Genomic DNA, 21,413 nt, shown 5'->3' with positions numbered 1-21,413 from the left:
CTCCTACCTCGTGCTGTCCTTGTTCATGCAGCAGTTTGCCTAAGTTATATAAGCAGCTCGTTACTGAACTCCGGTGAGTATGAGGGTCTTTGAGGTTTTCATCTGAGATGTCAGCACATATAACAAAGGTTCTCTTGGCTTCTTCTAACCTGCCTTGGTTCATTAAGATAATCCCAGTGTTCAAGTAGGCAGCTGCAAAAAAACCAACAAAGAATAAACAGTCGTCAGAAATGTTAATTAAGCACAAGGGATATGTTCCCTATGTCTGTGCACTACAGTTGACATTTGTCACAGAAGTCTGAAATTTCTAAAGCTAAGCATCAACAAAGATGCCACGGATTACTTGTATGTTAAAACGCATATAAAATACAAAGTAAAATGGCTCCATTGTTGAAGCAGTCGTAGTCAACAGTTGATCAACTGAGGTGAAAGGCAGTGAAATGTAACACCTTGCAAGGTGAATGAATAGACCTGGTTAACAACTCCTGTACAAAACCTATTTTTATGAAATTATGTGCATTTTTTTCCCCTCACTTATTTACATTTGCCAAGCCCTATTTCCCAAACATGATGGATGGGTCTTAGCCAATCTGTCCAGATGACCCACTTCTTGGCCTCTTTCTGCATAAATTCTTGGCTCTCTAATAGCCATGGTTAGACCAGGAATTCATAGCATTGAGATAATGTGGGTGAATCCATGCCTTTCTACTCTGTGGCACAGTCCAGTGGTGCATTATCTGCACAGTGCCATTGTACCCATCAGATGGAATACATATCTGAACATAGATATGGCCCTCCATTCAAAAGGTGCTTGCTGCCTGGCCTTTTGTCATTTCACCTGCAGTGTGGAGTTTTGAGCAGAAACATATGGAAGAATTAAAAATCAGTACATCAGATAAAAAGATTAATTGACGACAAAGAAACATTTTCAGCTAATTGAGCAGAAAGTGGTGTGAAATCAGGCTTTCATCAGTGTTGTCAAGTCAAGCTTTCATCGCTATTACTGCAAAGAGAAATAGCCATAAATTACCATACTGACATTTTAATTGGTTAATCATAATGAGTGTTGACCAACTCACATTTGGTTTGTTTTAAATTAATACTCCAAATCTGGATAGCGTGACTATTTTTTTTTAAGCAAGAAAATATAACTCATTAGCTATTTTGAAATGTGAAAGTCTGTTAATGTTTTCAGCAACATTAGGTGGTTACTTACATGCCAGGGTAGGCCTGCTACCAATTGCCAATTTATAGTAATGTAGCGCCTCTGTGAACCGGTCATTTTCCTGCAGAAGCAGCCCTCTGATATAAAAACAAAGTGTACAATATTTATTACAAAGTGATTACTGAAGTAAAAGTGTACTGAGGCAGCAAGCCTGTCACTTGGAGAAGGGCCAGATTAAAGACAAATACTGCATCCCAAATAAGTAGAAGAAAATATTCCCACCGTGGTTCAAAACCGACAACAGCAGCATTTCCTTTTTTCAAACTAAGGTTATCAAACTCAGCAACAGAAACATCTTTGCTATGGTTTCTCTCAGAGAATGTTCTTCTGACTGCTTGTGGGTCGTCCCTTATCCATCCGCCCCTGTGGTAGAAGATTCTTATTGTCAGTGATGTCCAGAGTCTTATGGGTGTGCATCTGTCTTTGGTGGCATGGGCCTCAAAGGCCAATTGTTACCAATTGATATTGCCTGCCCCAATTTTTCTTTACAGCCCACACTGCGATATGTGTGTACACTAGGTCCATGCAGCAGAGCTGGTTTCCAGTCGGCTTGGTTAATCCTCGTCACTGGACCTAGACCTAGCTCTGTCAAGCCCATGTGGTGGCTGGGGTGCAACACACGTTAAAAAAATCCACGCACAAGCATCTTCCACCCTTTAACATGTAGTTCAGGACCTGGAATATTAGGTCCTTCAGCCTTCAAATTGACGTGGATAGAGAATTGGTTGGCAGACAGGAAGCAAAGAGTGGGAATAAACGGGTCCTTTTCAGAATGGCAGGCAGTGACTAGTGGGGTACTGCAAGGTTCAGTGCTGGGCCTCCAGCTATTTACAACATACATTAATGATTTAGACGAAGGAATTGAGTGTAATATCTCCAAGTTTGCAGATGACACTAAGCTGGGTTTCAGTGTGAGCTGTGAGGAGGATGCTATGAGGCTGCAGGGTGACTTGGACAGGTTAGGTGAGTGGGAAAATGCATGGCAGATGCAGTATAATGTAGATAAATGTGAGGTTATCCACTTTGGTGGCAAAAACAGGGAGGCAGAATATTATCTGAATGGTGATAGATTAGGAAAAGGGGAGGTGCAACGAGACCTGGGTGTCATGGTACATCAGTCATTGAAAGTTGGCATGCAGCTACAGCAGGCGGTGAAGGCGGAAAATGGCATGTTGGCCTTCATAGCGAGAGGATTTGAGTTTTGGAGCAGGGAGGTCTTACTGCAGTTGTACAGGGCCTTGGTGAGGCCACACCTTGAATATTGTGTACAGTTTTGGTCCCCTAATCTGAGGAAGGACATTCTTGCTAATGAGGGAGTGTAGCGAAGGTTCACCAGATTGATTCCCGGGATGGCAGGACTGACATATGAGGAGAGGCTGGATCGACTGGGCCTGTATTCACTGGAATTTAGAAGAATGAGAGGGGATCTCATAGAAACATATAAAATTCTGACAGGATTGGACAGGTTAGATGCAGGAAGAATGTTCCCGTTGATGGGGAAGTCCAGAACCAGGGGTCACAGTCTAAAGATAAGGGGTAAGCCATTTAGGACCGAGATGAGGAGAAACTTCTTCACTCAGAATTGTGAACCTGTGAAATTCTCTACCACAGAAAGTTGTTGAGGCCAGTTCATTAAATATATTCAAAAGGGAGTTAGATGTGGCCTTTACGGCTAAAGGAATCAAAGGGAGAGAAAGCAGGAGTGGAGTACTGAAGTTGCATGATCAGCCATGATCATATTGAATGGTGGTGCAGGCTCGAAGGGCTGAATGGCCTACTCCTGCACTTATTTTCTATGTTTCCTGTGAACTCATCCCTTTTTTGGCATGGAAGCAAGTCATCCTCATTTTGAGGGACTGCCTATGATGATAATGTTTCTTTACATTTCTCTTTCCTGTATTGGTCATTTATTTTTATTTTTTCTTTCCTCTTAGTTCTGCTGTTCCATCCTTTCTAATCTTTCTTCAAGATTCCACAGGTAGGGATGGCCATTAGGCTCTGCTGATAAATGAATGCAGTAAGAATTTTGGAGAATTACTTCAAGGTTACATCAGGAGTCATATTCCAGATAGCAAGATAAATATTGCATCTAAGTATGGAAGTATTCTATAGCTCCAATTTTAACCAGCCCACCCCAATGCCGAATGAGATTGAGGTATGGGGGGGGGGGGAGGTAAGAGCCACACTGCGCATGCAACCTGTGCCATTTTAACAAGCGCATTTCGGGCAATGTGAGATTCTCGCCCCAGGCAGGCAAGAGCTTTGTTAAGATTCAAAAGTCGGAGTCTGATGATTTTATTCAGACACCAAGCACATTTAACTGGGAGCAGCAAGGACAACACTGGTTGCCAGCATCAACAGGGGAACCCGAGGATTAGCTGGCCAGGAAAACAGCCAAAAAGGCTAGTTATCTTCTGTTTTTTTTTAAAGAGTTCATTGGGGGTTAGGAAGACCTTGAAACAAATGTTTAAAATCAAAAATATAAGTTACTGTTGCCAGCTTAGTACAGACGTTTTCCAATGACACATCAGGCCATCCTAAATGTCACTGTTACTCTCCAGCACCTGCCTCTCTATGACATGACTTAACAGCCATTACAAATATGCCATTGCCAAAAGAATTCTGTTTAGGGAAATCAAAAAGATGTCCTATCTGCAGATTTACATTGATCTGCAGATCTGGCATTTAGCATCTAAATATCTTTATTTTTTGCAGTTATTTCTCCTCAACCTAGTTCCATTGTAGTCTGATTGATATAAGCACCACAAGCAATACTGGCACAAAAGAAAACTCAACTGTTATCTCATACTCTCTTTGCATTACCAAATTAGTACCGCAATTACCACTATTTACAATGCACTATACTTCATGCAATAAAAGTAAAGTTAAAGTTCAAAACACTTGCAGTGCTTCCTCTGGCTCATGTACAAGTTCTAGACCCAAGCTGTCAAGTGGATTTGTAGCAAAAATAGGAGACAGTTGCTGGAAGTAGGCCCTCAGCCTACACCATCCTGTCACTCAGTACCAGGGAGTGAGAGTCAGATTCATAGCTCTTTATCAAAGCCACTCACAAGCTCCTGGATTAAGCAACTGGCGACAGGCAAGACTGGTATGTTGTCTTGGGCTTGAGCAACTTGAGCATCAAGGTAGCCGACAGGCTGCAACCTAATCTGTGGAGGCCTTTTCCCCACACTGAAGGCAGTGCTCCATCATCCAGCTGATGAGGAAACAGACGTGGGAGATCAATTGTGGGAATGGAAGCCTTGCGGCCTGGTATGAGAACATGTGCTCACATACACATACCATGATTCCAGACCTGATAAGGGGTCCACACCAGGAATGTCAGCTTGTCTGTTTCCCCCACACATTCTGACTGACCTGGAGTGCTGCCAGCATTTTCTGTTTTTGTTACAGATTTCCAGCATCTATAGGGTATTTTTTTTTTGTTTTGCTTTTTGTTTCTACCACGATTATGTTGAAGAATAGTAAGCAGATGCTGCTGAAGCTCAACCACTCTAATTGCTGGAATGACCATTTGATGCAGTATAACGTGTGCCCATGTCGTCTCAGGAGAATGGTAGTAATGCACTCATACATCAGACGATTAGTTGTGCTGCTGAACATGACATCAGGAGGAGTTCCTGGTACCAGCTGTTTTCCTAATGCGGGCTCAAACCCAAACTGGTTAGTTGTCTAATTGCCGACTCGTGAGTATTATCCCTTGCAGGAAGGGGCGAGATAAGCAAGTGTTTCTGGGGTCGAGGTAGCTCCAAGATGACGCACCTGATGATGAAAGTTCCGAAGCAAGTTAACCAGTTCTGACGAAGGGTCATCGACCTGAAACGTCAACTCTGTTTCTCTCTCCACAGATGCTGCCCGACCTGCTGACCATTTCCAGCATTTTCTGATTTCGGTTCAGATTTCCAGCATCCGCAGTATTTTGCTTTTGTGCTGTTGTTATAGCAAATTAATCTCAGGGGCAGACTTGCTTAATCAGATGCCTGAGCCATGAGGGTTCATAGACTCCAGGGCACTGTTGTCAATTGGCCAGCCATGCTGCTTCCACAATGGGACTTGGAAGGGTACATCTGTTTCTGGGGGCTGGGAGTCTTCCCACTTTCCAGATTACGCTACAAGCCAAAATCCTAACGGGTAAGGTAGTCATGGTTGAATTAGAATGGGAAGCTCATCAGTGATTTGTGAAGGGAGGCTGCACAGTTTCAGCTGATTAAGCCAGTTGGCAGGTAAGCCTTGTTGGGAGAGGGTGCTAATTCTAGGGAAAGGGTGGGTTGGGGAAGAAGATGTGTTGGCAGTGGGCCAGAGGAGCCCCACAGTAATCTTTAAAATGAAGAAAAACTTCCCTTTAAGGACTATTCCATGCCATGAGCGTAAAATCTAGGCTTACATTACACAGCAGAACTGAGGGAACCCTGTAATATCCAAGGTGTTGCCCTTTGGCTGAGACATTAAACCAAGGCCCTTTCTGCCTATTTCAGTAGTGTAGTTGAACGTTAAAAAATATCATGGCATTATTCAAAGAAGAAGAACAGGGGAATTGTCCTACTGTCCCGGGCAGCATTTGTCCCTCAACCAAAGACAGAGGGTCATTCATTGCTATTTATGAGTTTTTCAACATATGCAAAATGGCTGCTGTGTTTGCCTACACAAGTCAAAGTAATTCATTTGGTGTGAAATGCCTTGGAACATTTGAGAGAGACATGGTAAGGTGCTGTATAAATGAAAGTTTTCATTCTTTCATATTTAAATATAATTTTATGCTAAAAGTAAGTTTGAATTTCTCCCTCCTGTTGTTGAAAGCTTCCCAGTGAACTTAATGTGCAGATACCGTGACAAATTGGGGGGTGGGGGGGAGTTGGGGGGGTGGGGGGATGGGAGAAAAGGCGGCTACAAAAGAATGGTCTCACTTGCCCACTGTTGTCTTACCATCAATCAATTTCTCCAGGACATATCGGTGACATTTCTCAATAAGTACATTACAAAAAGGTATTCAAAAATGACTGTGCATGCACAACTCATTGGGGGAGAAATTCGGTCGGGCCTCATTTGGGGCGGTAACCCAGGCGGTTTTAGCGCTTTGAAACAGTTTGCGCCCTCCGCCCAGAAATTCGTCAAAATTGGTCAAAGAGCTGACAGGGGTGCTAAATCAGCCATTGCACACCAGAGCTGGGGGGTCATAACGCAAGTTTGTCGTTACATTTTGTGGGGCCCATTGCGCATGAGCAGAACTCCGAAATCAGATCCCGGGAAAAGCCGAGTCTTAACGGCGCAGCGTGGTAATGCACCCATTAAAGTTGTCAAAACCACTTGTTTTCAGCCTGTACTGTTATGTCTGTCTGCCGCTGAAAACGCGGAGGCTCACGCACCGAGCTGTGTAAACGTTGCACTGATTGTGACCTCCGAGGGAAGCGCTTCCTCATCCCTTTCACTAGCCGCCAGTTAACACCTCTGCAAGCCTGTGCCAACTGTTTTTCCAGATGTTGTTCTTGGCGGCCACTCAATGAGGCGGCCGCACCTAAATTAACCGACCGGGGCGCAAGCGTGTGCGTTGCACCAGGACTGACACCAGGATCGCACGGATCGGCAGCAGCCGGGCGCTATTGGTTTGCGCCCCAGTGAATTTTCGGTCGGGGCGCTAAACACTGCGCTCCCAGTTGGTAACCTCTTACGCTCCCATTAAAGCCCCCTCTGGCCGCTAACTGAGGCGTTAGGCAGCCAGAAATCCAGCCCATTGCATTTTAATCCATGTAGTGAGTTTGTGCATTTTTATTTTAAGTGTTTACATAATTCTAGAGTTATGTCACAAATACTTCCTGTGAAATCACTTAAAGGGCAGGAGGCAGCATGAGCTGGTGGTTGTCATGTTAAATCATCACTATGTTTAGAGCTAGGCTGGATTTATAGTAGTGGGATTTGTGTATTTAAAGTCTCATTTGTTTATAGTGACATAAAGGAGCTGAGTCATCCAGATTTTTTTGTTGATTTGGCTTCTGCAAAGAAGTCATTACTCTGCACTGATGCCACTGTAATATCAGCAAAATTCTTCCAACCTAATCTGATGTATGTCCATTAGTGTGAAACCCATAGCCTGATGTGAGTGTGCCCATCAACATGTACGATGGTTCGACAATATAAAGCCTATGGTCGAACATGTGCCCATTAATATGCAACCCATAACCTGATATTTGAGCATGTCTATCCTATTGCCTGATGAATATATACAGCACCATGTTCTCACTGTAGAGTTGTCTTTATTTAGTGTGGAACCCATAGTCAGAGGAGTGGGTAAGTGAATAAGCGCAAAAGTGGGTGGGTTCACAAGGAGAGAGCTGAGAATTTGCAGAGCCAAGAATGAATGGCCGCAGACAGAAAGGCAAAGAGTATCTATAGACAGTGGGATGAGTGTTCACAGACACAGATGCAAGTGCCTAAAGTCAGTAGGGTGAGGAGTATCGATACAAAAAGACTGAGTGTTCACAGACAGAGGTGTACAAATGTCTGTAATAGACGGGTGAGGGTTCAGAGATAGAGGTGCCAGTTCCCAGTCAGAGGAGTCATTGTTGACAGACAGAGGAGTGTCTGTAGACAGAGTCGCCTCTGTATAACTGTGATATATGAATTTACAGTAATAGAAGACTGCGTCAGCTAATTATGTTGGCAGCCCTAATATCCCATTGATTGTTGAAACAATTTATTGAAAACATTAAAGCACCAGAAAATCGGTACAAATGACTGCTTAAATTTGTGTTCAGTGTTTTGCACAGCAACATATTAACATCACATTGAAAGAACATCCAGCTCATTTATCACTCAAAACAAAGGTTATTCCACTAGTTTAAAAAGAATGAGAATGTTTGTGATTATCACAATAATAATAGTAACAGTCTACTGTAGAGTGGTATCTGAAGAGACTAATTATCCAGTAGAATATTGCACCAAGCTCCTATCATCTGCTTCAATGACATGGTGACTAACTGATATGATGATTAACTGAGTGGTTAAAATGTGGGACGCACTACCACAAGGGGTTGAGGCGAATGGCATAGATGCATTTCATCATAAGCAGTCCCTCAGAAGCGAGGAAGACTTGCTTCCACTCCTAAAGTGAGTCCTTTGGTGGCTGAACAGTCCAATACGAGAGCCACAGACCCTGTCACAGGTGGGACAGATATTCGTCGGGCGAAGGAGGGGGAGTGGCACTGATTTGCCGCAAGCTCCTTCCGCTGCCTGCGCCTGACCTCTTCACGCTTGCAGCGTTGAAATTCGAAGAGCTCAACGCCCTCCCGGATGCACTTTCTCCACCTAGGGTGATCTTCGGCCAGGGTCTCCCAGGTGTCAGTGGTGATGTCGCACTTCACCAGGGAGGCTCCAAGGGTGTCCTTGTAACGTTTCCGCTGCCCACCTTTGGCTCGTTTGCCATGAAGGAGCTCCGCGTAGAGCAACTGCTTAGGGAGTCTCGTGTCTGGCATGCAAACTATGTGGCCTGCCCAGTGAAGCTGATCGAATGTGGTCAGTGCTTCAATGCTGGGGATGTTAGCCTGGGTGCGGATACTGATGTTGGTGCGTCTGTCCTCCCAGGGGATTTGAAGGATATTGCGGAGACATCATTGGTAATATATCTCCAGTGACTTGATGTGTCTTCTGTACATCGTCCATGCCTCTGATGCATTCAGGAGGGCGGGTATTACTACAGACCTATAGAACATGAGCTTGGTGGTAGGTTTGAGGGCCTGGTCTTCGAACACTCTTTTCCTCAGGCGGCCGAAGGCTGTACTGACACACTGGAAGCGATGAAGAATCTCTGCATCAATCAATGTCTGCCTTTGTTGATAAGAGGCTCCCAAGGTATGGGAAGTGGTCCACGTTGTCGAGGGCCGTGCCGTGAATTTTGATGACTGGGAGGCAGTGCTGTGCGGCGAGGACAGGCTGGTGGAGGACCTTTGTCTTAAGGATGTTAAGCGTAAAGCCCATGCTTTCATATGCCTCGGTGTATACATTGACTATATCCTGGCGTTCAGCCTCAGAGTGTGCGCAGACGCAGGCGTCGTCCGCGTACTACAGTTCAACGACAGAGGTTTGGGTGATCTTGGACATGGCCTGGAGGCTGCGTAGGTTAAACAGCTTCCCACTGGTTCTGTAGTTTAGTTCCACTCCAGCGAGGAGCTTGTTGACAGTGAGCTGGAACATGGCAGCGAGGAAGATTGAGAAGATGCATTTAAGGGGAAGCTAGATAAACACACAAGGGAGAAAGGAATAGAAGGATACGCTGATAGGGTTAGATGAAGTAGGGTGGGAGGAAGCTCATGTGGAGCATAAACACTGGCATGGACTAGTTGGACCGAATGGCCTGTTACTGTGTTGCAGATTGTGGGCAATTCTATAATACTTCAATTATTCCATTGATTAAGCACCATCAATTAATCAGGACAGCTCTATTGGGTTTCATTGGTAAGCTGCATCCATATCACCAGGTTCACCATGGAACAAAGGTGTCATGTAAATAAGGCTAATGATGTGAGAGCTCTTACACAGTGATTAAGCTTTTAGTGTACACTATGCAGTTTCTCGCTGGATTTTACTGTCAGTTCTTCAATGCTAATCCTGTCTGCATTCAGCAAGGACACAATGAAATGCGAGGATTTGTTTTGAAAAGAGATACAATCTGTTATGAGTTTCCACAGTTCATAAATAGACCATCATGTCATTTGGGCAGCACAGCACAATTCATAGAAATTTCCAGCTCCTTTAAGAACAACAACAATAACTCCTTATATTTACATTTCTTTTAAAAGTTAAGTGCATGCATATTTATTTACATTTTCTGTTTAATGCAACTGAATCCCCACAATTTACGCTAAGGATCAACAATGCCCGCAAAATACATATCACTAGAAAAAAAAATGCAAAGCAGATGCATTCTGTTTTGAGATTATAGCATGGTTTGAATAGAGGGTTTTATTTTAATTCTAGGCCCCATACATTTGACAATACTGTTGATTTTATTTTACAGGACAAATTGTAAAAAGGCAGAGTGCTGTATGTATACAGTCAGGGCTGCAAATGATTAACAATCTTCGTAGTGGTATCCAAGAACAAAATGGATAGCTGCTGTGACAATACAGGCACCGACAGAGTCGTACATTTCTACCAGCCCTGAACCATTTGGCTCCGATATCAGCTCAGAGGCCAACTGTTTTGCGGCCGGGAAACCAGAAGAACGGATTTCCCTCATTTTTTGTCTCAGTTTCCCAGATTTAGCGGCTGGCTGGCTGTTGGGCAGGTAGGGCATCAGCACCAGGTCGCAGTCAGGGAACGGGAAGGAGGGAAGGAGGAAGGGAATCGGAAAAGGCACAAAGAGATGGGGGTGGGCAGGTGGGGGGGGGGGGGGGAAAGAGATCAGAGGCGGATGTCCGGTGGAGATCAGAGGCCGGAAGGGTCCGTGGGGTGTGGGAGGGTATTGGAGGGAATTCAGAATCTGCAGTCGGTGATCACAAAGGAGGGAGGGAGGAATCGAAAGACCAGTGTGGGTGGGGGGGGGGGGGGGGGGTGTGAAGATCGTGACTCATGGGGACATGTGGTAGCGGGAAGACACTTAACTGCTGGATCCAGCAGTCCTCGCCTCTCTTTAGCTGCCGGGTTTCCCCAAGCCCGGGAATGGAGATCCGTGGCATGCAACCTCATTATTATATTTAAATGACCAACCCACTTCTGTGGCGAGGCGGGTTGGTCACCCGCCACACGTCCCGCCTCCATTAAAACCGGAGGTTGGTGGGTTCGAGGCGGGTTGGGCTCGGGTTTGAGGTTTTTAACATTTTATTATCACACCCGACCCAGAGCACCGGTTTTGGGGGTTAAAATTCCCCTCATTGTGTCTCTTCGATGATATGATGCCATGATACAAATCAATCACTCCTAACATGCTGGGGGTTTCACTTTGTGTTTGTGTTTGTCTGTGTGTATATATATATATATATATATATATACAAACTGTATGTGTATTTCAATGCTTCAATTGCCATCCTACTGAAAGTAGGACAGTCTCTGCCACTGTTGCTGCTCCCGCTGTACATTCCGAGTAGCAAACCATTCCACGTACTTAATAGGAGCAATATCAATAAAAACATTTTTGTCACCGAGTCACAGAAGGAGATATCAGGACAGATGACCAAATGCTTGGTCAAAGAAGTAGGTTTTAAGCAGCAAGGAGAGATGCGCGGAGAGGTTTAGGAAGACAATTCCAGAACTTAGAGCCAAGGCAGCTGAAAGCACTGGGAGAAATTTAGAATTCAGCAGAGGAGGACAAAGGGTTTAATTAAGAGGGGCAAAATAGAGTATGAGAAGAAGCTTGCTATGAACATAAAAACTGACTGCAAAAACTTCTATAGATATGTGAAGAGAAAAAGATTAGTGAAGACAAACATAGGTCCCTTGCAGTCGGATTCTGGTGAATTTATAATGGGGGACAAAGAAATGGCAGACCAATTGAACAAGTACTTTGGTTCTGTCTTCACGAAGGAAGACACAAATAACCTTCCGGAAGTACTCGAAGACCGAGGGTCTAGTGAGAAGGAGGAACTGAAGGATATCCTTATTAGGCGGGGAATTGTGTTCGGGAAATTGATGGGATTGAAGGCAGATAAATTCCCGGGGCCTGATAGTCTGCATCCCAGAGTATTTAAGGAAGTGGCCATAGAAATAGTGGATGCATTGGTGATCATTTTCCAACAGTCTATCAACTCGGTATCAGTTCCTATGGACTGGAGGGTAGCTAATGTAACACCACATTTTAAAAAGGGTGGGGAGAGAAAGCGGGTAAGTATAGACCGGTTAGCCTGACATCAGTAGTGGGGAAAATGTTGGAATCAATTATTAAGGATGAAATAGCAGCGCATTTGGAAAGCAGTGACAGGATCGGTCCAAGTCAGCATGGATTTATGAAGGGGAAATCATGCTTGACGAATCTTCTGGAATTTTTTGAGGATGTAACGAGTAGAGTGGACAAGGGAAAACCAGTGGATGTGGTGTATTTGGACATTCAAAGGGCTTTTGACAAGGTCCCACAAAATCAAAGCATATGGTATTGGGGGTAATATACTGACGTGGATAGAGAACTGGTTGGCAGACAGGAAGCAGAGAGTCGGGATAAACGGGTCCTTTGCAGAATGGCAGGCAGTGACTAGTGGAGTGCCGCAAGTCTCAGTGCTGGGACCCCAGCTCTTTACAATATACATCAATGATTTGGATGAAGGAATTGAGTGTAATATCTCCAAGTTTGCAGATGATACTAAACTGGGTGGCGGTGTGAGCTGTGAGGGGGACGCTAAGAGGCTGCAGGATGACTTGGACAGGTTAGGTGAGTGGGCAAATGCATGGCAGAAGCAGTAAATGTGGATAAATGTGAGGTTATCCACTTTGGGGGCAAAAACGCGAAGACAGAATATTATCTGAATGGTGGCAGATTAGGAAATGGGGAGGTGCAACGAGACCTGGGTGTCATGGTTCATCAGTCATTGAAAGTTGGCATACAGGTACAACAAGTGATAAAGAAGACAAATGGTATGTTGGCCTTTATAGCTAGGGGATTTGAGTATAGGAGCAGGGAGGTCTTACTGCAGTTGTACAGGGCCTTGGTGAGGCCTCACCTGGAATATGGTGTTCAGTTTTGGTCTCCTAATCTGAGGAAGGACGTTCTTGCTATTGAGGGAGTGCAGCGAAGGTTCACCAAACTGATTCCCGGGATGGCTGGACTGACATATGAGGAGAGACTGGATCAACTGGGCCTTTATACATTGGAGTTTAGAAAGATAAGAGGGGATCTCATAGAAAAATACAAGATTCTGATGGGACGGGACAGGTTAGATGTGGGTAGATTGTTCCCGATGTTGGGGAAGTCCAGAACCAGGGAACACAGTCTTAGGATTAAGGGGTAGGCCATTTAGGACTGAGATGAGGAGAAACTTCTTCACTCAGAGTTGTTAACCTGTGGAATTCCCTGCCGCAGAGAGTTGTTGATGCCAGTTCATTGGATATATTCAAGAGGGAGTTAGATATGGCCCTTACGGCTAAGGGGATCAAGGGGTATGGAGAGAAAGCAGGAAAGGGTTACTGAGGGAATGATCAATCATGATCTTATTGAATGGCGGTGCAGGCTCGAAGGGCCGAATGACCTAATCCTGCACCTATTTTCTATGTTTCTATGCCAATGGTGGAGACATTAAAATGGGGGATGCACAAGAGGCCAGAATTGGAGGAGCGCAGAGATCTCGAAGGCGTGTACAGCTGGAGGTGGTTACTGAGATAGGGAGGGGCAAGGCCATAAGGATGAGGATTTTAAAATTGAGGCATTGTCAGACCGGGAGCTTGTGTAGGTCAGCAAGCACAGGGGTGATGGGTGAGTTGAGATACAGGCAGAAGAGTTTTGGGGAAGCACATGTTTATGTAGGTTGGAAGGTGGGAGGCTGGCCAGGCGAGCATTGGAATAGTCAAGTCTTGCGGTAACAAAGGCATGGATGAGGGTTTCAGCTGCAGATGAGCTGAGGCAGGGGCGGAGTGGGGCGATGTTACGGAGGTGGAAGTAGGCTGTCTTAGTGATGGAGCGGATCTGTGTAGGAAGCTCACCTCGGGGTCAAACACAACACGAAGGTTGCGAACGGTCTGGCTCAACTTCAGACAGTTGCCAGGGATGGAAACGGTCGCCAGGGAACAGAGCTTGTGGCAGGGAGCAAAGACAATGGCTTCACTCTTCCCAATGTTTAGTTAGTGGAAATTTTTTCTCATCCAATATTGAATGTCAGACAAATCAGTCAGTGGAGGGGTCCAGAGAGGTGGTGGTGAGATAGAGCTATCATCAGTGTACATGTGAAATATGTGTTTTCGAATGATATCACCGAGCAGGTAGATGAGAAATAGAAGGGGGCCAAGGATACATCCTTGGGGAACTCCAGAGGTAACGATATGAGAGTGGGAAGAGAAGCAATTGCAGATGATTGGCTACGATTCGATAGATAAAAATGGAACCAAGGACATTTTCACCCAGTTGGGCGATGGAGGAGGGGCATTGGAGAAGTATGGTGTGCTCAACTGTGTCGAAGGCTGCAGAAGAATGAGGAGGGTAGTTTATCACAGTCACAAAGATTATCATTTCTGATTTTGATAAGGGCTGTTATAAATGACAATCTTTGTGACTGTGACTGTGATAAACAATCCCTCTTTATTCTTCTGCAGCCTTCGACACAGTTGAGCACACCATATTCCTCCAACACCTCTCCTCCATCATGGCCAGGCAGGAAACCTGATTGTAGGGATTCAAACATGGAACTGTGGGAAAGAGGAGCACAGATTTGGGAGGGGACAACATGTTTAAGGACCTTCGAGAGGAAAGGGTGATCGAGAGGAAAGGGTGATGGAGATGGGGCGGTAGTTTGCAAGGATTGGGGGATCTAGGGTGGGTTTTTTTTTAAATCAGGAGAGGGGTAATGGGTTATGGGGACCTGAGTCCATGATCGGATCAGCTAAGATCATGTTAAATGGCAGAACAGACTCAAGGGGCCATTTGGCCTACTCCTGCTCCTATTTCTTATGTTCTTATGACAGCAGATTTGAAGGGGGGTGGAGACAGTACCCGAGGAGAGGGAACCGTTAACAATATGGTCACAATTTGGTTGGAATGGGATCGAGTGAGCAGGAAGCGGGTCTCATGGAGAAAGCATGGCAGGAGATGGGATAGAATCTAGAGAAAGACACGAGTCCAGGACTGGGGCAGCAGGGAACATTAGGGGAAGTTTGGTCCAGTGAGCTAAGGGAAGGGAGAGAAGCGACAGAGGTGGCTGAATGGATGGTCTCGATCTTTGTGACAAACAAGTCCATGAGCTTCTCACATTCATTGTTGGAGGTCATGATGGAAGAGGCGTGAAGGGTGGTTTAAGAAGACAGTTTGTGGTGGAGATGAGAAACAAGGGGTTACCTTTGTCTTCCTGGATGATCTTTGAATAGTGAGTAGTTTGAGCAACGGAGAGCAGGACCCGATAATGCTTTAAGTGCTCCAGCCAGATCTGGCTGTGGATGGTTAAACCTATTGTCCACCAAAGACATTCAAATTTGTATCCCTTGGACTTAAGGGAGTGGAGATGAGGGGTACAACAGGCAGAATGATTAGGGTGACAGAGAATAATGGTTTTGATAAAAACAAGGGCATCAAAGGTGGTGGAGAGGGTGCGATTTCGGTAGTAGCAGAAATGTCATGATGACTTGTAGGCCAAAGGCTAGATAGTTGGGAATTTGAAAGCACATGGCAAGTGATTTGAGGAAGAGTTTTTTTTCCAGGGCAGACACAGAAAGAAGTGGGATTGGGATGGGCCAGGGAAATATGGGTAGAGAGTGATTAAAGGAAATGATCTGAGATTGCCTGATCAGTGATGGTAACGATGGGGTCAGCGAAGCCACGTGAGATGGCAGGATCGAGGGGGTGGCTGTGTATATGGGCAGGAGTGTTTAAATGGAGCTAGAGATTTATGGAGGAAAGGAGGGCAGTGAATTCAGAGGAGAGGGAGCAAGAAGAGTTGAGATGGAGGTTGAAATCACCGAGGGCAAGATGTCGCTCATTGCAGAGGCTGGGGGAAGGAAGCAGGAAAGAAATCTCAGTGAGAAACATTGACCATCAACAATGCTTATAAGCTCGATGAGAGAAAGCAACTTTAAAGAAAGACCAAGTAGACAAGGTGATATTTTTTGCTGCTTGGCATGGAAAATTTAAGCTCCACAAGGTTATCTGAGAAGCAGCCTAGCCTAAAACTGATTAAATGCACATAACCAAAGTAAACGAGTTCAAGCATCACATAGCCCTTTGGCTCAAACTTGGGAGGCAAGCCCACTTGCTTGTGATACCGGATCCCAATGGCAATCCTTTTCAATGAAGTTATTATGCAAGACGTCATGGCACATTTTTGTACAAACAACAAATACTTTATATCTTCTTCACATAAACTAGGATATGATTATTTGCTTGTGGTTGTTCACATCTTCATATAAAAATTGTAAACAGATGGAATGGGCATAATGGAAAATGAATGTTGGCTTGTAAAATTATATTCTGCAGCAGCATTCAATGAAATTACCAGTTTTAGATTTATTTGCTATATATTCACATCATGTGTGAAGGAATCCAATAGGTGGGAGGTAGATTTGGAGTAAGAATCGAAAGTGCTGATATTGCACAGCACATAAATCAACATCTGAGAGATTTTCTTTTGCCAAGGAGGAGCAAGGTCTCTCAGATGCTGACTAACCTGTTGTACAATTTTCCAGCATTTTTCATTTCACTGAAAGTGAAATATGATCGTATCTGCTGACAACCATTGGCACACGTAAACTGACTTCTTATAGTCTCTGCCTGGCCTTGGTGAGCGGAAGCCCACAGCACATGTTGGCCTGAATTGCAGTTACAGATCTACAAGCATTGGGCTACTGCAGCTACTTCTGAAGCCGAAATAACCCTACCTATCACTCTCAAAAAAAAAACTGAATATTTATTCCATATCATTTGTCAGATTTCATAGTAACATGCAAACTTACTTTCACAGATCGTACCATCGCTTGTAATGCAACCTAAACCACTAAAGTGCTGTGTGCAAAAATCAAATGATATTTGAGATTTTAAAGGCTATTAAAGTGAATGAAACTTTTTTCTCTTTAGGACTGTAATAAAGAAATGCTGCTGCTGTTGGAGCGGGACAGGGAACAGGATTAATTAAAACACTGCTACAGCGAGTCATTGTACCAGTAAACAATATCTGTGTCACACAAATAGATCAATAGTGCCATTCATTGCAAGTTTTATAATTGACCTGGTTAGGAATAAGGCCAGCAGTTGAGTCATGCATACTTACAAATTATAAAGCATATCAGCCATGTTGCTGCGATAGTACAAGGCATTTCTATAGGCCTTTTCAGCTTCCAAAACTTTGCCTTGGCTTTTCAGAACATTCCCGAGGTTACCCCACGCTGCCAGGAAAAGAAAGCAGTTGTTCAAGTTGGTGCTAGAATCTGTTTAAACATGACACATCATCTTAACGTCAAGTTCCATTTTGTTGAGATCAAAATTGAATTTACCTTTGGCTGGATTCACTTTTATCCCTGATCTATATAACATTTCCTCATCATGCCAGTCTCTGTTCCTGGATATGGTTTTCGACCCATATAAAATGACTAAAGCAGCAGCCGCGTATAAAACCAGGTTCTTAAAGACTCTCCTCTTCATTCTGAGAGAAAGGGTGCGTATACCCAAAGTGACTAGTAAACAGAATCCCATGCTTGGAATGTACAGAACTCGCTCAGCTATCACAAATCCAACATAAAAGAAAAGGTTAGTAGCGGGCAAGAATGGCACGATCAGCAGTGATAAAGAGAAAATTACAATGTTCTGCGCTTTTGGAAGTGGTAGTCCCTGAATTAAATCATTCTTTACAAAGTGGTCAGTTCTTGGTACAAAATAAAAACCCTGTTCGTTGTTCCCATGCTCCATCGCTGAGTGGCAGCTGTGCCCATTTGTATTCTGTTTGCCATTCATCTCTGTTTTTCCGTTGCAAGCTCGGTCTTTTGGAGAGCCCTTCAGGCTGGTATAGATGAGGAGCAGCAATCCAACAAAGAATGCTAAAGTGTGAAGGTTCCTCCAATCACCAGCTGTTCTTAGTAATGGCACAGCGTCCATCGACCAATCAAAACTCATAGTGTCAGGGCACAGCAGCAGCCAAAGATTTGCTGCCGGCAAGTAATGAAAGGTCAAAGTGCGTGTCAGCAGGCTGTCCGAGTCTGCTGCTGGATTGTCAGAGTTGGAGAAACTTGGTGGCTTGTTGCCCATCCAGTATAAGCGAAGTCCCAGTAAAGTGGCACCCCAGACAGCCAACAGTCCCACCCTTATCAAAAGGGAAGTAATCTGCCTCTAAAAGAAAAAAAATAATTAGGAGAGAAAGTAAGTAAATGAACAGCTCAACCCTCTAGTAACATTCATGTCATTTCTGCCGGACTGAGGAAAGAAAACTATATGCAAACTTTTAACATGCATGTTAAATGTTGAAAAAGTGCTTACTGTACTAAGCTGAAAATACAGATGTTGTAGGGAACAGAACCTAGGTTGCTGCTGCACAGCAATGCCTTGTTATAATACTACACTGTGCCCCAGCAAAATCAACTACGGACCACAGGTATATCGCCTCAAATCCGGCTTTCTGAAAATTGGAATTGTCCAAAAACGAGACCCTTTTTGAGAACGTCCCATTTGATGTTCAGTAAAATAAAATCGGGAATTATTGTCCAAAAACCGGCGGGCTGGACTAGTTATCAGCTTCGCCGCTATGTTTTAAATGGCTGCGATTGGTCCAAGCCTTGCCGAATGACCCTCGACCCGATCCGACCTGATCCATGCCACCATTAGTACTTTGTCAGTCTCGCTAGCATATGTATGCTCTTGATTTTCTTGTCCGAAATCTGGAAAAATCCAAACATCGGCACGGTCACAGACCAGAAGTTGCTGGATTTGAGACATTGTACCTGGAACTTAAAACAAGTGAAAAGCCACCCAGCATCGAGAACTTTAAAAAGGGCACAGTACAGGCTGAGCATCCGAAATCTGGAGTTCCGAAATTCAGAATGTTCCTAAATCCGGACACAGAGCTCATCCGTGGCCAGGTCTTCCGGAAACTATTCCGAAATCCCGACTCCCCCTACTCCCCCGCCCGACCTCCCCCTGCCTCAGCCCCCCCCGAACACCGATCTCCCCCGAATTCCGACCTCCACCACCCTCCCGCCTACCTCGGCCCGGGCGTTTCCAGATTCGGGATGTCAGAAAGACGTTCTGAAGTCCGGAAATACCCAAACCTCGGCCCGGGTGTTTCCGGATTCGGGACATCGGAAAGATGTTACGAAATCCGGAAATACCCGAAATCCGGCATGGCCTCGGTGTCGAGGTTTCCGGACGCTCCACCTGTACAGTAAAACATGGAAGAGAATACATCAATTAAATACTAAGTTGAATACATTATATAAAACAAGGAGGAAAATAACAGTGCGAATGCTGAAAATCTGAAATAAAAACAGAAAATGCTGGAAGGGCACAGGTTAGTGTTTCATGTCAATACCCTTCATTTCTGATAGTATAGGACAGCACTGAAGAAAATACAGTAAAGAGAATAAAGTAGTGTAAGAATCAAATATTAAAGAAAATGGCTTTTTTAAAGTTAGCTTTCACTTTTATTCAACAAATAAAGCCAAAGACCTAATTTGATATACTTTATACTGCCTGTACCGGTCTCCTGGTTGGTGACAGAATTGTTGTTAATTATGTACAACTTTACAAATAGTGGCAGCTAGAAAATTATGCTGAAGTGGAAATAGATTTGAAGAAGTCAACCATCCTCAGCCAGACTGCCCCTGCAGAGTATGAATGGAGGGAGGCTCTGACACTCTACACAGGCTGAAATATACTCATTAAAAACTGATTTTTTTATATATATATCTTCGACATAGTGAGCCATCTCCAGAAAATTGATTTTACACAAAAGGGATCCTTCAAGAAAGCAATCCCGTCTCAAAGACTTCCCCAAACCACCGTGCTTTGAAAGCTTTTAAGGGTAAAATAAAAAGAGGATGGATTTCTCTGGCTATACTGCTGTTATAAGCAACTAATCCTCCTGCTGCAAATTTGCCAATAATAACAACTCTACACAAATACCCAACAAGATATTTCTACATACCAGCATAAATTGAAAATGTCGGTGGCACTTTGGTGCCTTTTTTTTTCCTGCAGTAATTTCAAATGGATAAAATTCCACCTATATCATTTTCAGGGTCACTGATTGCTAATTAGAAACGAGGAAACAAAGCACGCAGAAATAAACTTAGGTATACCTCTGCTTCAAAAATAAACTAGCAAAGATATGTATCCAGCATCATTGGAAGATTTATAATGGCTGCAATTGGCCTTGGGCAGGAGCACAGAACGGGCGATAGCAAGTCGACAGCCCATTTTACAACCTGCCCAATTTTCTTTCCTACTGACTTGAATAGAAATACATATTGGGTGTGGTGTAAAAGGAGCTGGCAATTCGTGATTGTTCATTTTGCACCAGTGTTCCAAGGTCAGTTTCCACCCCCCCACCCCCCCTCCGCCCCATTCTTCCATTCACAGAAATGTTCAAACCTTTATCCTTGCACTATGCATCGTAAAGATTATATTATTGTTGGTGCTTCCTGCATTGTAATTCATCATTCAGCTGACAGCAACGATTGTTTACATTTTATAATTATGAAAGATTGGCGCAGCTGCAAGCTTTTCACATGTACACTATTTTCTTTTCAATCCAGATTGAAATATCTTACTCGAAAATTACAAGTGATTGCCTTTTTGATTAAAACAACAAATCTTCCAGATGGATTTTACATAATGGCAGTGTGCAGGGGGTAGATTGGCTCCCCCTGAAAGGGTACAGGATTCTCACAGAAAATGGGGAGCGCCGATTATACAGCACCATGGAAGCATTCGTGAGGGCACCGGGGAAATCTCTCGATTTCCCAAGAGGCTGCTCCACTCCAACTGTGTGGATGGGCAAAACAACTGGGAACAACACACATCCTTCATCTGAACACAATGAAGTCACTGTGATTCAGTAGCTGACAATCTTTAGTTTGAGTAATTATCTTGCTAGAATAAATCCAAGTCAGCCTTATCACTGCAAACAAATAATGTTGAGAAATTAATCATGAAACCTCTCTTTGCATTGCTTAGACTTTTTGTGTATGTACTGTATTTTAAATTGGATAAGGATCCCTGCTGTGGATGTCTATAAACTAAAAGGCATTTCTAAGTAAAGGGCTGACATAAATTTATACGATTAAAACTGCTCGTCATTCTTCAATTTAATAAAGCATTATTTATTAATGGTCCTTCAGTTCCATTTCAGGACTTCCAAACCCTTCAATGCATACTTGGACTATTTGTGGTAGGTATCATAATTGTGGGAGACAGGCTGGTTGGACCAAAGGGTCTTTTCCTGTCCATCATTGATTGTATGTTCGTATGATCATATTTGTTAACCCCTCAAGTGGTACCTCACTTCTTTCAAGTTCTTTTCTGTTTCAATTAATTGAAATGTCACTACTCCCAATTCTGAAGGCACTT

At 44.0% G+C, this 21,413-nt stretch overlaps 1 protein-coding gene across 2 annotated transcripts in view; it reads right to left on the bottom strand.

Moving 5' to 3' along the window:
• LOC139281413 (protein O-mannosyl-transferase TMTC2-like) overlaps positions 1 to 21,413 on the bottom strand; it is a 156,432-nt gene that overhangs the window by 44,492 nt on the left and 90,527 nt on the right. For both annotated transcript variants that reach the window (XM_070901573.1, XM_070901574.1), the window contains 4 exons: positions 17,351 to 18,179; positions 17,128 to 17,242; positions 1,217 to 1,302; positions 8 to 192 (listed from right to left, as the gene is read on the bottom strand). In XM_070901573.1, coding sequence (XP_070757674.1) covers positions 8 to 192; positions 1,217 to 1,302; positions 17,128 to 17,242; positions 17,351 to 18,179 — 1,215 coding nt within the window. The remainder of the gene's footprint in view (positions 1 to 7; positions 193 to 1,216; positions 1,303 to 17,127; positions 17,243 to 17,350; positions 18,180 to 21,413) is intronic.

The sequence above is a fragment of the Pristiophorus japonicus genome, chromosome 15 (assembly GCF_044704955.1).
Source record: "Pristiophorus japonicus isolate sPriJap1 chromosome 15, sPriJap1.hap1, whole genome shotgun sequence".
Classification (NCBI taxonomy): Eukaryota; Metazoa; Chordata; class Chondrichthyes; family Pristiophoridae; genus Pristiophorus; species Pristiophorus japonicus.
The sequence above is the reverse complement of the archived record's forward strand: the minus strand, read 5'-3'. Positions and strand labels throughout refer to the sequence as shown.